The 16,148-nt window shown below is 32.4% G+C and overlaps 2 protein-coding genes across 2 annotated transcripts; both read right to left on the reverse strand.

Moving 5' to 3' along the window:
- Window positions 1-551: 551 nt before the first annotated feature.
- On the reverse strand, window positions 552-14,140 carry LOC131947306 (putative leucine-rich repeat-containing protein DDB_G0290503). Its single transcript, XM_059308495.1, has 9 exons — window positions 14,077-14,140; window positions 10,792-10,826; window positions 10,385-10,489; window positions 8,140-8,263; window positions 7,633-7,740; window positions 6,831-7,495; window positions 6,543-6,647; window positions 3,968-4,022; window positions 552-2,456 (listed from the first exon to the last, which is right to left on the reverse strand). The coding sequence occupies exons 3-9, from the start codon at window positions 10,487-10,489 to the stop codon at window positions 2,065-2,067; spliced, it is 1,554 nt and encodes a 517-aa protein (XP_059164478.1). The 5' UTR covers window positions 10,792-10,826; window positions 14,077-14,140; the 3' UTR covers window positions 552-2,064.
- A 1,015-nt stretch (window positions 14,141-15,155) lies between these two features.
- LOC131947406 (coiled-coil domain-containing protein 18-like) lies at window positions 15,156-16,138 on the reverse strand. The gene is made up of 3 exons (XM_059308620.1): window positions 16,024-16,138; window positions 15,394-15,887; window positions 15,156-15,188 (listed from the first exon to the last, which is right to left on the reverse strand). Exons 1-3 carry the CDS (start codon window positions 16,136-16,138, stop codon window positions 15,156-15,158), a joined length of 642 nt encoding a protein of 213 aa, XP_059164603.1.
- Between the last annotated feature and the right edge of the window lie 10 nt (window positions 16,139-16,148).

A 16,148-nucleotide genomic window follows, 5' to 3' on the forward strand; every position in this document is an offset into this window, starting at 1 on the left:
GAACTCTACTTCGTCTGCCTAATGGATCGCTAGGATTATTTACTTTATACACTGAAGATATCATGACTGTTTTATAACTCTATCTAGCATTACTTTTACTTTATATAATATTAAGACTGTATATTTGTAATATTATTAAGTCTTTAATAAGAAAATAATGAAAAATGGATGCAGTAAAACAAATTTGACAATCATAAATTTTACTCTATACTTGATACATATAAATGTATTTTGCAAATTTAACATTTCTGTTTGTATTGCAAATATAATTTTGTATTATTCACGGTGAGCCTAATAAAAGTTAGCTCTAATTATAAATTGGTTAATATCTATTGCAGTTCCATGTGTTGTAGAAAAACCTAATTAAAGTGGTATCGCTTTAAGCAATAGTTTGTGTACGAAACCTATCTTCACTATAGACAGATCATATGCAAACATCTCAAAACCATATCGAAATATAATGTCAAGTTCTTTTCTCGCAAATATGTGCCGAGCACTACATTAACTAACACATAATTTAAAGAAGGTGAGTGGATTTCTAGGTTGTGAAAACTTGAAATGATCAGATTGAAGAGAACACTTATCATTTTCATATCAATGGCTCGTCATAAACATGGGCGTCCACTGAGATTTTAAAAGGCCGAGATACGAGTTTTATATTTCACCCATTTTATTTGCTTGTTATTTACTCTAAGCTGACTCTTTATAATGCAGAGAAATGTTTCACTGATGTATAACAAATTTAGCTTTTAATCAGTTTATCAGCAGTCATGTACTGTTTGATTTGATCACACCTGAACAATAGGTAGCTATAAGTGATAAAACCAGTCAGTGATTGCATGATAAAACAATATGATGTTACATATATTTATATTAAACTATGAAATTAAGCCAAAGAACGGATCAGTACAAAGTACACATAAAGCAGTCATCGCTAGATCTTTGCTGCAACTTTTGTTCATGACTTCACACTTTGTTGTTTAAGTAGAGCCATAATTTATTACTGTATTTGAACTAGATTGAAAAATTCATGTGCCAAACAGCTAAAAACTTAGGATTATTCAGTCGAATGTAAGTTAACATTAAGCAAATCTAAAGCTGGTGATAGATAAACTTTAGATATCTGACTTATCACAGACTAGATAGTTGAGCTAATACACCTTAATAATACAAGTATACTGATATATTGTATTTAATTATTTAAAAATAAATTTAAAAAAAAAAACAACATTTCTAACGCCCGATTGCACTGACAGTGTTTTTTGACTTGTGGTGATATACGAATATACCGTTAATATTAAGGGGAGATCTCTCATGTTTTATTTATTTTTTCTTAGTATTATTGCGTCTTAAAATGACCTTTTAGCAACGAATGTATGCGTTTATCACTACAAATATTAATATATTACTTTTGTACTAACCCATATCCTAAAGCGTTCTATAGCATGTAAAACAACTAATGAAACTAATTAAAAACTAGTCTATTTAAAAAAAAATCAATAATGTTCAATTGTATTAATTGGACAATTTTTACTTTCTCGTATACTTATATAAACTATCAAGTTGTTTGATTACAGTTTTGACCATTATATTCATGTACATCTTTACATCTTAACATGATTAAACCATGACGGAAAGTGGTGCTGCATGCTATATGGGACAAGCATATTATGTTACATAAGCGTACTCAGATGACTAGACATAATATTTTACGATGTATATGTTCATTTCACAATGGCATGCGAAGCATAGCTACTTTTTATTATCTTAACATTAATTTATGTTATAACACTTAAACACAAACTCTTTGTATGTTTAATTGTATGTATTTTAAAATGCAACCGAAAAAAAAATCAAACCATTTGTTTTCCAAAAATGAAGTGTAGATTATAATACAGTATGGTCACATATTTCTCTGTAATATGACTGCCAGAAACAGCGAAACACCTATTGAAACGATATACACATGCATACAATATAGGAACATTGGATAATCAAAAACAATCAAAAATGATGTGGTGTGAAATAAATTATAAACTACTTATTTCATAAGCATTACTAAATTTATAATCTAAGTATAGTAAAGCCACTTCCTCCTTGTAGCTTGGCTCCATCATCAGCTTGGCCCACTTTAAAGTAAAGTTCTTGGCCTTTCATCATGTAAATAGCTGTTGCTCCAGCGGCAGATGTGTTGGCAGATTTGACAAAACAGTTCTGATAAAATGAGTCATCCCTGTACACATCAACTTTAATCAGTTTAGCATCACGTTCACGCAGCGTCACAATCACAAGATAGTAACCATCATCTGGTGCTACAAGTTTTCCTGTGGTTCTATTAAAATGGTTGCCGTAGGATTCCCACACGCAATAGAATGTTGAAAGAATTGATCCAGTAGTCACTGTTGTGTTGTTATCCAGGTGAAGTTGACAGATGTAAGGCTGACATACACGAATCTCTGTTGGAAATAATATGTTAGAGTATAATCATAGACTTTTGCACAAGTGTCTGTGTGTCTGTTCACAGTTATGTGTGTTTACTATTTAACTTACCAATAGACTTAAAATCTTAATGTCTTGTCCTGTTTTTAACATGCATTATCAATCACCGTACATAAAGTGATATAAACATATTTATTCACTCATGTTTATTTCTGTTGAACGTTGTGTTCAAACGTTTTTGTGTTTAGTATAGTATACAAGTCTCATTTTAAGTAATTAAGTAATCGTTGGATAAAACATGACGGGGGTGGGGCGACAAAGAGAGTTAGAAAAAAGCGCGAATATTATTCGATCGCCTTACGATTACGAACCTTTTTAAAAAAAAATTCTTGGATCAACCATAACTAAGCAGATACACTTACAAGATTGTATAATGTGTTGAAACATACGTTTTGTTTGTGTGTTTGTTATGTCAATATTTGTGTTGTGTGTAACGATGACTTTTTTCTATTTATGTGTGTGTCTTTGTGTGTGTCTGCGTGTACGTCTCTTTAGTCCTGTTTGAATTTTTGTTCTCGTTCCCAGACACTTATTATATTCTTACTCGACAATAGCCCAACTTAAAACGTTTTAAAACGCAGAAACCACACCAGGAGTATTATCAACATCTTCCCAAAGTTTCATCGCGATCTGTTCAAAGGTGTAGCAATGATTAAAAGACAAATACAAATCGGACAAAATATATTAGTAGCGTTTCATCAATGCTTTACCAATCGTATATTTTTAGACGCCTTACCTTGTTTGTTAAAACTGAGTTATTTAAATGTAAACAATGCCTGAGCTTTGATCATATTTATCTAGAAACGGGTTTACCTACACTATCGCCTAGCGTATGAAAGCCCTGAATGTACATTAATCACTCACCGTAATATCACCTTTTATCACTGACCTCACAAGTGTAGGGGACGTAGAGGGCGCTTTTGATTGCACTGCGTAGGCGCCTGGCTCTTTAACAATAACGTAGGCACAATGGTGCTAAAATGATAACCCAGGGCGCCACAATTTGCAGAAACCTTCTCCCATATCCACCCACCACCTCCACAAAGATACATGGCGATCGGATGAACGGTGGCAAACCGCAATCGACTTTTATTGTTATATACCGTATATAGAGAAGAATAAAGCCGCGTACTATCGGGGCGCAAATTCTGTGAATTTTAAAGGGTTTTTTTTCACAGACACCTCCCTCTAAAAACTTCCCAAAGTTTCATGTAGATTGGATGAAAGATGTTGTAATGCATAGAAGACAGACATACAAACACAAACATGCACTGCTTTATATATATATATATATATATATATATATATATATATATATATATATATATATATATATATACATACATATATATATATATTCAATTCTCAACCAGGTATAGAATTTAAATAATATAGGCCTATAACTCACATTTAATGGGTACCAATGGCTTGTAACTATCATACAAGGAGTTAATCGTAACATACTTACTAATTGAATCTAGATCATTTGACAATTTCCAATTATCATTTTCCAGGGTTGCAAGCTAAAAACAAAAGATGACATCAAGCCATTTTAAAAATGGTATCATTATTTTTCTACAATTCTTTTTTTTTTCGTTCTTAATTTTTAGAAGCCTTATCTGGCAGAGGGTTTGAACTCGAGGCTTTTTTCAAATTTATCAACGATGAGCTTTTTGCCGACTCGACCACGCCTCAATCACAGTAAAGGATAAGTGTCAACTGGTTATGCGCCATTGAGGCCATTGACTCCGATTTCAGCCTGCTTTTCTTTTTGGATTTGCTTCCATAGCCTTTGTCCAACCAACAACAAACTACAACGCAGCAGTTGTTTGATTTTGGAGTTGTCTCTCGTAGAAGAGTGGCTGTCCCCAGCTAACGAGCCTAATCTACCCGAAGGTTCGAACTCGATACTTTTCGGTTTAGTAACCATGAGCTTTTGCCGACTCGACCACGCCGACCTCTTTTTGTACAATTGACTTTTTACGAATTTACAAAAAAAAAAGAAAAAGAAATTAACAAATTTAACTTGAGAAAAGTGATTATTTATATTTTTATTGTTCTAATTGAGTCTACCACAGAACGAAAGCTACATTGTTAATCTATGTATATCAGTCTCAAACAGAAGCGTACGCAGGGGGGGAGCAGGGGGTGCGGCCGCTCCCCCTCTGGCCATTTTCAGTAAAGTGGCGCCTTTTTGGAAACTTTTTAAACTCAAAGTTTTAAACAATGATTTTTTGTTAACAAATTATTTTTAGTTGGCACATCTATGTAAATCACAATATTTCTTTTCATGCAGCGATTAAGCAGAATTGTACTAGTCTAGTAGCGTCTACGTTTACAACATGTATTAACAGCTGTATCAAGTTTGTCATTCTAAAAATAACCATTACGATGCATTGCAATTTTAAAAAAACCTCTACGGGTAGTACCACTTGGCAAGAGGGGTGTTAAGTTTAAGGCAACTGTATAATGTATTTGCTTAAGAATAATTGATCTAGAAAATGTTATACATAAATCTTCACACATAATTACTTTATATATACAGTTTTAATCGTGTAATTAATTTAAAAAAAAATACAAATCAGACACAAATACAACTGATGTGGCACCTCTATTTAAAATTACTTATGGGCAAACTGCGTAGTGGTGGGGAAATTTTGACGATGAAGTAGTAGTATTATGACAGTTTGGGCGATAGTGATTACGATTACAAATTATATGAAACAGTTACAACCCCCCCCCCCCCCCCCATGGATTCTCTGTAAAAAAAAAAAGTTTTGTCACAATACCACTGCTACTTATTTAAATCTATTTCTGAATCAGTATATATGTGTAATTGAATATGTATGTTTAGAACAGTCATCTAAAAACTGACGCTATGTTCACTCTGAGTTGGTTATCTCCCCCCCCCACACACACACCTCACCACCACAATTGTGTAGAGCGACATTATGTCACACCTAGGTGTACACTGAGTTGGATAATTGACCTAAAGTGACCGGACAGTGGTGAATGAAGTTGAACCCCACACCCCCCAACCCAACCCGAACTGATCTGTTAAGTATATTTGGAAAAACGCGTAACGATGTACCAAAGTACCGTGCCGCCAGAATCATAGCTTTTGAAACAGGTAAAACTCTGTAAATATTGTTTTTGCAAATACCAGTAAAAAGGTGTGTGATCAATACAGTGATCCAACCCATACCTGTCACGATGTTAAACAATTATCTTTAAAGAACACAAAGAAGCAGTAGTTAATTAAAAATATATGATATGAACTAAAAGACCTATATTTAGTTATATGTAGGCTGTTATTCCGAATGTGGTACAATTATATAGAAAAGCGAGCTTTTATTCCAACTTTGATTTTAAAAACTTTCATTATGCTATATTACTTTAGCATTTATGATGATGATATATTAAATTTTGATTATAGACAAAACATTTTGTAAACACAAATAGTGTTAAACAATTTCATTATATTCTTAAGTGATTATTTATTTGTTTTGACATTTATAATCAAATTTGTAGATATATAAATATTTATATTAAGAGAGTGATTATTTCCCCTATTTCAATTGTCTTAAATAATTTCCCAGGAATTATTAGGTAAGAATTTTTTTTTTACAAGAACTACAAAACAGATTGTGTTACGTTCATTGTTTTTGGTTGTAGTGTGTGTATATTTTTTATTGATACAATTTTTGTTTTGTCGGCCTACATTGTGTTTTTTCTTATTTCTTCAGAGTGCTACTTATTTTACATCATAGCGAAGTAATGACATACATCTAGTAATTATATATATATATATATATATATATATATATATATATATATATATATATATATATATATATAATACACGTATATAGAACGTGTTAAAAATTCGGCGCCTTTTTTTTGCTCTTTTCGCTCCCCCTACAACGAAAACCTGGATACGCCTCTGGTCTCAAACAATACTCCTGTCACAAGTGAATGTCGTATAGACATGCGCTTTGTAGACTCTCAATGTGAAAAATCGCATTAGATACTAAACACTTTACCTTTTGTTTGTTTATCTGTCTACTAGCCAGGTTTTGATTAAACTTTTGAATTAAACTTTCAAAGGGCATCAATCTTTGTTGCAAGATCTTGGACATCACACTATGCTAGAAGTAGAATAATATAATCATGTTGTTTTAAAAATGTTCACAAATGAAGTGGAAACACAATGCAATTGAGCTGATTTTTAGTTATAAAATGTGTAGCTATTAACTAATAAAATACAAAGAACTAAACTAAACCATTTAATAAAATACCATATGTGTTCAAAAATATAAATAAGTACAAACCATTGACATTAACTTTTCTACTTTGGTTTCCGTATTTTTGTTTTTTTTTCCTTCTTCCCTCAAGTGAGATAAAATATCAGAATGCCGTTTAATTTCTTTTTGTAATATCTCTGTATTAGTAGTTTGAATTTTTAATTCTTCATTTACTTTGTTCAACATTATGTCAAACTTGTTAATCTCTGTATTTGTAATTTCCAGTGTTTGGCTTGTATTTGATTCTTTTTGTTTGAGGGTCTTAATTTCTGTATTCAACTCATTTATTCTGGTTTTGGATTCTTGTATTTGCTCTCTAGTCTTTTCTTTATTATCTGTTAGTGTCTTAGACAGTTCTTCAAGTTTTTTCGCCATAGTGTTATGTTCTGATATTAGTGTTTTCCTCCATTGTTTTATTTCATTCAATTGTTTCATTTCTTCATTCATCTCATCCGTTATATGTTTCTGTTCGTTAATTTGCTTTCGGAATTGCTTAGCATTATGTTTTTGTTTTATAGCCAATTGTTCTATTTGTTCGTTTATATTACTTTCTTCTGTTTTATAAGTGTCCCTCCATTGCTTAATTTCGGTCACATCAGCTTCAGTTCTTTTATTCCTACTTTGCATAGAAGTTAGCGCTGTTTCAAGACGTTCTACTCTCTGCTCTAGTTTGTTATTTAAATCACCTGCAACTTGTAAAATTTGTTTATGTTAGCATATTCTTGGAGAAGGCTATAGAATCAAAATATTTCAAACTAAAGACAAAAGTAAAGTAATTACATTACAGCAACGGTGCATTGATATATATATATATATAAAGCAATTTTACCTGACATAGGAAGATCAGAATAATTTCCATCGTGTACAGAGTCAACACTTTTATTCTCTTGTGTTGTCTTATCTCCAGCAGCCATTGCTTGATACTTGGTGCAGGAAACTTTTAGACATGTGTAACACAAATGTTTTAAGGACTAGATTTACAATAGTAAGAATGTAAAAATATTTGAAAAGCATTGCAAATGTTTTCAAAAGCACACAATCTGAAATATAAAAATTAACGGCTTTTAAACGATATGTTATCATTCCAATATAAATATTTTGAATTTTAGAAAACATACAATAGTTTTTTTTACAAATATAGATATATATTACAATAAATCGGGATGATTTTAAATGAAAGACGTAGTCAATGAAGACAAAATGTATAATAACTAAAGTTTAGTATTGTATATTTTTATGTACCATATTTGTCGATTGTCTTTGATCGTTATAAATTAATAATCCAACGAATTATTGAAAAATAAAAAGTAAAAATGTATACATATCATAAAATTACCAGAAATCGTTTGTTTAAGTTTAAGTAGGGCAGTATTTACTGTTGTTACAATAGAAACCACTTCTTTAAAATCTATATTCGCTTCTGATGGATTGTCCAACCATTCCAGTGTTGCTTGTTTTACCTAGACATGACATAACATAGACGAGGATTGAAATATTTAAAGATTAATGTGACATTTAATTTAAAAGCAAAAAAACATCTAAATTCAAAATATTCATCATTTTTGGATTGGGTGTTTAAAGTAATTCCACTTCCAAGTACACATCTATTTACAGAAGGAATGTGGATGGAAAATAAAATTTCATATCACCCATTAGCAAAAATATATGCATTAACTTTTAATATCGATTTAGCGCTTAGCATTTGTGCATAGGGACATTTATCCTACTGCTGCATCGTAATTTGTTTCACTTCATGAATTCAGCCTAATTACATTGATTATTATTTCTAAACAGGTGATCCTTTTTTGCTACAAAAATACTAATAGCTTTATTATTCACTCTTTTATGTATGTAAACAGTATAAATCACATATGATAAGAATTTTTGAAGTTATCTGCTAATTACGGTTTGTCGCGTTTTCGCGACATCCGGCAATAAGACAAAATGGAACTTGGGTGCCAAACAGGTATAACGAAATACGATGCATCGCCAAGCTGTCATTTATTCAAGTATGATTATAAATAAGTTAAGGATTTACAATATAGTCTTTGTCTATATATACAAGTGCACTTTAGAAAGTTACGGTCCATGTGGTAGGTGAAGTAGAGTTCACATGTTTAATTGACATTAGCATATGGAGAGAGAGAGATGCTGGGATAATGTGATCATATTGCTTGGTACAATATAACGAATTTAGCTTTGAAATAATATTGTAAAATATGAGAACATAAAAAAATAAATACACAACAGGAAGTGAGGTGGTGGACCACTATCCTGTATACCACCAAATAAAGCTCTTCACAGTGACCTTGACAATAATAACACTGAGCATAGACATACACCTCGTAATAAACACAGTAAGTTTGAATATTGACAAACATACCCTTTGCACTGCTATTAAATATCCACATTAGTGGCATTGTACTGGCATTTAGTACCGACTGCAGTGTTATTGAGTACCCACATCTTCAGCACTGAGTACCAACATCAGTGACACTGAGCAACCACAGTTTGAGCAATAAGCACTCACAGCAGTGATACCGAGTACCCACTGCTAAGGCTGAGTACCCACATCAACGTTATCAATTACCAACAGCTCCAGCGCAAAGTACCCACAGCAGTGACATCAAGAACCAACTGCAGTAACACTGAGTGCCCACAGCTTCAACAGTGAGTATCCACAGCTTCAGCACTCAGTACACATGGCTTCAACACTCAGTACCCACTGTTTCAGCATTGAGTACCCATACCAGTGGCAATATGTAGCTACAGCACTGTCATTGGTAATTAATAGCAGAATCAGTCGAGCTTAATAGCCGTAGCACGAATCGGAAACATAGGGTACCATCAACAATAGCAGTGAGTACCCACACCGGTGGAACTGAGTACCCACAGCAGTGACGCTAAGTTCCCACAGCAGCTACATTGAGCATGGACGAATATACAATGGCTGAACACTGTCATTTATGACAATATTTGTTCACGTGCTTTGTGTATATACCAAATACAGGTCAAATGAGAAATATGCGTCTTTATTAGTTGACATTGAATAAGAGTTCACGAAAATGACGTAACCGGGGACAACTAAGGCTCTACACATTGAATGAAGTCCTTTCATATGTAGTGTGTTACTGAAGTGTAGTAGAACCACGACAGCAAGGCTTCGAAATACCTATTCATAAGAGTTAGACAGTGATCAGGTGCAGCAGAGTTATGTAACTCTATGCCTGAGCTAATAAAGTATAGTTTTCGTACATTTTGTAAGTGATTCTACATCTCCTTGCATGTCCGTATGTTTAGTTTGTTATATGCTATTGTTTGTGCGTGGATATTACTGTTCGGTCCGTAAGTGCCCGATGTCGCGTTTTCGCGACATACTGTAATTTGCATAAAAAAATAAGTCCAAATTTAAAAACAACTATATACCTGAAATTCAGTGTCAGTTATTTTGAGAGAAAATCAACACAAATAATAAATAGCTCTTAGTAACAGGCTTAGGCGTTTGTATTTTTTAAGCAGCTTAATAATGTTCTAGATAAGTTAATGTTTTGTGAATATATCGTACTATGAGATGTGCTTACCTGTTGATCAAAGTCATTTAAATTATTTTTCAACAAACTATTCATCTCTTCCAGATTGTTCAACAACTGAGCTAATTGCTCCTTTATAGGAATCGATGCGGCCATCTGTATGAAAATATAAACTAATTTAATGTAATTGTTTCCTTTGAATATACTCTTTATAAATAGATCAACTATTAATTATCAATATTTGTGACCCTATCAGCTCATTAAAATGTACATAGAAAATGTGTAGACTATAGTGTAGGCAAAAACATAAAAATAACATAACACATTTCTACAAACTTGTGAACATGATTTATCCTTTTGTGTGTCACTAGGTTGGTGTTCAAAGTACGGATCTAATTTTAATGTTGGTGAGCAGGGTAGTGCATAAATACAAAAGTATATAATTAAAAGTTTCTTACCTCATAGAATATTTGATAGAGTATCTCAATGTAAACTGTGACGTTGAAAATGGTGTAATTAAAATTATGTTTTTAGTTTTAGAATATCTCAATGTAAACTGTAATAGGCAAAATGATATAATTAAAAATAAGTTTTTTCTTATCTCAATGAATTTATGATAGGATATCTCAAGGTAATAAATCATACTAAACTTAGACAGGCAAGGTCATATTTAAATTATTAACATAATTCCTCTGTTTTGTATGTTCTGTGAAGAAAGTGTCTACTTTTGAAATAAACGACTCTAGCTAGCATCCACCTTAACAATCCCTAATGTGGGGTTCACAATAAAACATCAACTGTTGGGGTTCACAATAGAACATCGACTGTTGGGGTTCACAATAAAACATCAACTGTTGGGGTTCACAATAAAACATCAACTGTTGGGGTTCACAATAAAACATCAACTGTTGGGGTTCACAATAAAACATCAACTGTTGGGGTTCACAATAAAACATCAACTGTTGGGGTTCACAATAAAACATCAACTGTTGGGGTTCACAATAAAACATCGACTGTTGGGGTTCACAATAAAACATCAACTGTTGGGGTTCACAATAAAACATCAACTGTTGGGGTTCACAATAGAACATCGACTGTTGGGGTTCACAATAAAACATCAACTGTTGGGGTTCACAATAAAACATCAACTGTTGGGGTTCACAATAAAACATCAACTGTTGGGGTTCACAATAAAACATCAACTGTTGGGGTTCACAATAAAACATCAACTGTTGGGGTTCACAATAAAACATCGACTGTTGGGGTTCACAATAAAACATCAACTGTTGGGGTTCACAATAAAACATCAACTGTTGGGGTTCACAATAGAACATCGACTGTTGGGGTTCACAATAAAACATCAACTGTTGGGGTTCACAATAAAACACCAACTGTTGGGGTTCACAATAAAACATCAACTGTTGGGGTTCACAATAAAACATCAACTGTTGGGGTTCACAATAAAACATCAACTGTTGGGGTTCACAATAAAACATCAACTGTTGGGGTTCACAATAAAACATCAACTGTTGGGGTTCACAATAAAACATCAACTGTTAGGGTTCACAATAAAACATCAACTGTTGGGGTTCACAATAAAACATCAACTGTTGGGGTTCACAATAAAACATCAACTGTTGGGGTTCACAATAAAACATCAACTGTTGGGGTTCACAATAAAACATCAACTGTTAGGGTTCACAATAAAACATCAACGGTTGGGGTTCACAATAAAACATCAACTGTTGGGGTTCACAATAAAACATCAACTGTTGGGGTTCACAATAAAACATCAACTGTTGGGGTTCACAATAAAACATCAACTGTTGGGGTTCACAATAGATTATAGAACATCGACTCGGTGACTAAATTTTGATTTGTGCCGTCTTAAAATATGACAAGACCAACAAGATTAATGTTTTTAGCTGGAATTCAGAAAATTGATTGTGTTCATGGCACTCATAGAGAGAAAATGCGAAAGATAGTGGATGCAGTTTAAACAAATAAAACAAAAATTAAAATTCGTTAACAACAAGCTTTTAAATATATTGTAAATAAGAAAATAATGTATTCAATAACGGTAAAAGCAATAGGCATTGGCGGCTTTAAAAATTAAAAATATAAAATTAATTTGCCTTCTCTAATAAAAGCTGTTTTCGCTAACTTAAAAGATATTAAAAAAATATCATTTTTTACTTTCTCGTATATACGAAGTATAGAGAAAGTATTGTAATCGTGCACAAAAATCACTTGAAATTTTAACTATTTTCTCCGTATTATACCTCAGTCCTTCATCACATCTGAAGTATAGAGGACTTATTTTAATCGGGCAAAAATTATCAATCCAGATTTATCAAAATTAAGAGGTTTTATGCGTAATCCAGTCTGAAAAACTGGGCTTTGCAATTCTGTCCGTATGTTTGTGTGTCTGTCTGTGTGTATGTCCGTGTGTAAACACGATAACTTGAGTACCGTTACAGCTAGGTTGATGAAATTTCATATATAAGTATTTTATCAAAATCGTAGATCCGTATCAACGTTTGAGCGATTTCTGATAACCGGAAGTGGTACTTTTTGTACTTTGAATTTTTCAAAAGCCTATAATTTGTGTACTATTTCAGATACATAAATGAAATTTCACATGTAAGTAAAAGATCTAATTCTCTACCTTCTGTTGAATTTTGAGTAATTTCCGTGGACCGGAAGTAGTAATTTACGCTGATTCCAATTTCTCAAAAACTAATGTAAATTTTTAAAGTACTAATAATATTGCGCACTATTATGCACTTTTTCATTTGGCGTTCACTTGGTGTGCAATTCTTTTGTCTACGAGATTTTATTCTATTTTTAAAACTTTTAAAATGGATTAAAAATCATGTCTGTAGCCCGAGTTCCCATCCCCTGTTGTTTAACATAAGAATAATCGAGAAAGTTTAGGGGAGATCACTCCCGGTTAATTATGACTATGTCATTCTTTATTATTCCTTATTTAATAACAATTAAGTAAAGAAATTTCTTTTTAATTTGTTTAGTTCAAACTAGACAAATTACCTTTTTGACATCCCTATTATACTATTTAAAGCGGAGTGATAAAATATGTAAATGATTAGAAGGTTTGCCAAACTTTCACACAACAGCTAATCAAGATTTGTCTCTATGTGACAGTGTGTGCTACATACTGAAGAACAACCACTGCTGTAGTAGATATGTTTAAAAAGTTGCAAAAAATATATGTTTTGTTTTGGTCGGAATATGCCCCCACCCGTACTGCGGTATGATAGTTCGACTCCTCTATATTGTGAGTTACCTTAATGAGGTCGAGCGAGATAAATTTGAACAGCGACAGTTCTGTCCCTTGGAACGTGACGTTAACTCTTTAGATAATACCGGAATTTCCCGTTCAGTTATTTCGGTTTCAATAGCAGCGTAGCAGTTTGTAGAACGATTTTAGATCTAGATCTAGCTGTAAAATTTACTGCAGTTATCTTTGAAGTAAGTGTAAACATTTAATTTACATACCATTTAAATATGCATACAATACTGATAACGATAAACATAAAAAGTATGTAGAAAAGTGTATGTTTTATTTATTAAAAATGTAATATATTCATGAAGGCTAATGATTTTTAAAAATAATTTTAAAATGTACGTTAATTTCGTTTGAGATAGTTTAAAAGCATTAAAATGACACTCACTACAGATTATTAGATAATAAGATAATGTGTTTAATGTTTGTGTGTTACCTAAATAAAATGTTTTAGTTGAAGACAAGACAGCTGCTCTAGTACGTGTCTTGTGTTGTCGCCATCTTTGTAACCTGGTAGAAGATATATTTTTAATAGCGGATTTTTCCGTTAAGAACTTAAGGTTTGCCGTTCTAGTTTTAATGAGGTAGCATATAAATACAAAAGAATTATTTTTATAGTTTAACAGCTGTAATGGTTAACTATTTAATGAAAAAAAAATAAAAAGCGTTTCGTAGAGAGGGTAACAGCTACAATGAATGCGTTAAAAATATAATTCCTGTAAGAAAGTTTTGTAAAACTCTCGATGTGATTATTGTCATTTTATTTATGGAATGGTTTGTAATTTCATTTCAGTTTAAGTCTATAAGACAACATTTGACAAGTTTCGATACGTAGTTAAAGTGTTATGTATTTTATGTTTTCAAACACAAGCAGTAGCCAACTGAGGTAGTTGTTTACATTGTTAACACGTCTAAAATATCCTCACTTCAAGTATCTACTTTGACACTAGTCCTATTTGCTTACAAATACTTGCGAAAAAAATTCTGGCAACGCCCCTCCCCTCAAATATAGTATTCATCACGAAATGTATCCCTAAAATCTTTAAAAAAAACGAAGTACTTTACATTTTTTTTTACTTTCTATATAAATGTGTATTTAAATCTTTATATTTAAATCTTTATATTTAGTTATAAACTGCAAACAAAATAATTTCTACCTAAATCGTGCAACTCTGGGGTCACACCTTGATGTTTTATTGCTGTGTTGTAACCATAATACGGTAGGTGGAGGGGGGAGAAGGGTGTACATGTATATTTGCACAGGTGCTAGCAAACGTGTCTGCAGATCTACATATATTTGCACCTGTCTCTCTGCATCAACGACCGTAACACGATTATACATCATGCTACTCTTATTTTACCTGTGTAATTATGTTCAATGAAACATGAATTACTGCAACAAGTCCGTCCAAAACAAAAGAGACTAACAATTGCCAGTAAACCAAACGTCTCTGTCCTCTATTGTCCATCACATTATCTTATGCGGCTAGCAAAAAAATGTAATAAGTGAAGATTCTATTGTTGTAGGAGTTTGTACATCACACTGTGCTAAAAACCGACGATCACAATAGAAGATTATTTATAAGTTAAACTATTTTTTGTACATTAAAACTCACATAAAATTACCATTAAAATAAACGGTATGATTAAAGGTTAAATTAATCAAATGCCTTTTAATTAAGAATTTGATGTACGTTAAATGACAAAAGGGAATAGAAATGTGTTCAAAATACTTAGCAAATTAAAACTATACCTTTGATTGCAACTTTTCAAATCCGATTGATGTTTTGACAAAGGTTTTATTACTTTCATCTTGTAACGAAACAATTAAATCAGAAAACCTTTTAATTTCTTGTGTTATATTGTCTGTTTTATCTGTGTAAGCTTGCATCTCTTTATTTATTTTATGTAAGTTGTTTTCATATTCTTTCATATCTTGAGACAGTTTCTCTTGTGTTTTGTTTGACTTGGTTTCTTTTTCATTTAAACTTTCAATTTCTTTGTTCAGCTCCTTTATTTTGATATCATGTTCACTCATTTGTTTGCTGATGTTTTTAAAATTCTGCTTTTGTTTTTTAGTCAGTTGTGCAATGTTTACCCCCATGTCACTCTGTTCTGTTACAAAGTTGTCTCTCCATTGTTTTATTTCTGATATGTCATCTGTAGACTTGTGTTGTGTGTCCTGTAGTGAAGATAGTGTTGTTTCAATATAGGCGAGTCTACGCTCTAGGTCAGGATGTTCTTCAACTGAGGATAGTCACAAATATAAGTTTGTAACTTAACATGTCTTGAACCTTGGAAAATAGAATGTTAAAAATGAAATCAAATCAATGTATATGATGATGCTATTTTACGTGTTATGCCAAAGAATAATATAATATACCAGCTGTGTGTTGAACTTGTGTGATGAGTTGTCTTGTAGATTCTACTGTTAGAAATGTTGCTGTTGTCTGTGTGTCAGGCTGTGGTAAAGATGGCGTGGGTTTGTAAACATCCATGTTGTCCTCG

This window comes from Physella acuta, unplaced genomic scaffold (assembly GCF_028476545.2).
Source record: "Physella acuta isolate Inbredline_101_S28 unplaced genomic scaffold, ASM2847654v3 ptg000592l, whole genome shotgun sequence".
NCBI classification, from domain to species: domain Eukaryota; kingdom Metazoa; phylum Mollusca; class Gastropoda; family Physidae; genus Physella; species Physella acuta.

Coding starts and splice junctions, on each gene's coding strand:
- LOC131947406 (XM_059308620.1), bottom strand. CDS start 16,138: ATGGATGTTTACAAACCCACGCCATCTTTACCACAGCCTGACACACAG. Junction 15,888..16,023: donor ACAAGTTCAACACACAGCTG/GTATATTATATT, acceptor GACTATCCTCAG/TTGAAGAACATCCTGACCTA. Junction 15,189..15,393: donor TTGAAAAGTTGCAATCAAAG/GTATAGTTTTAA, acceptor GTCGGTTTTTAG/CACAGTGTGATGTACAAACT.
- LOC131947306 (XM_059308495.1), bottom strand. CDS start 10,489: ATGGCCGCATCGATTCCTATAAAGGAGCAATTAGCTCAGTTGTTGAAC. Junction 7,496..7,632: donor TTCTGATCTTCCTATGTCAG/GTAAAATTGCTT, acceptor AAATTTTACAAG/TTGCAGGTGATTTAAATAAC. Junction 2,457..3,967: donor AAATGATCTAGATTCAATTA/GTAAGTATGTTA, acceptor TATTTCCAACAG/AGATTCGTGTATGTCAGCCT.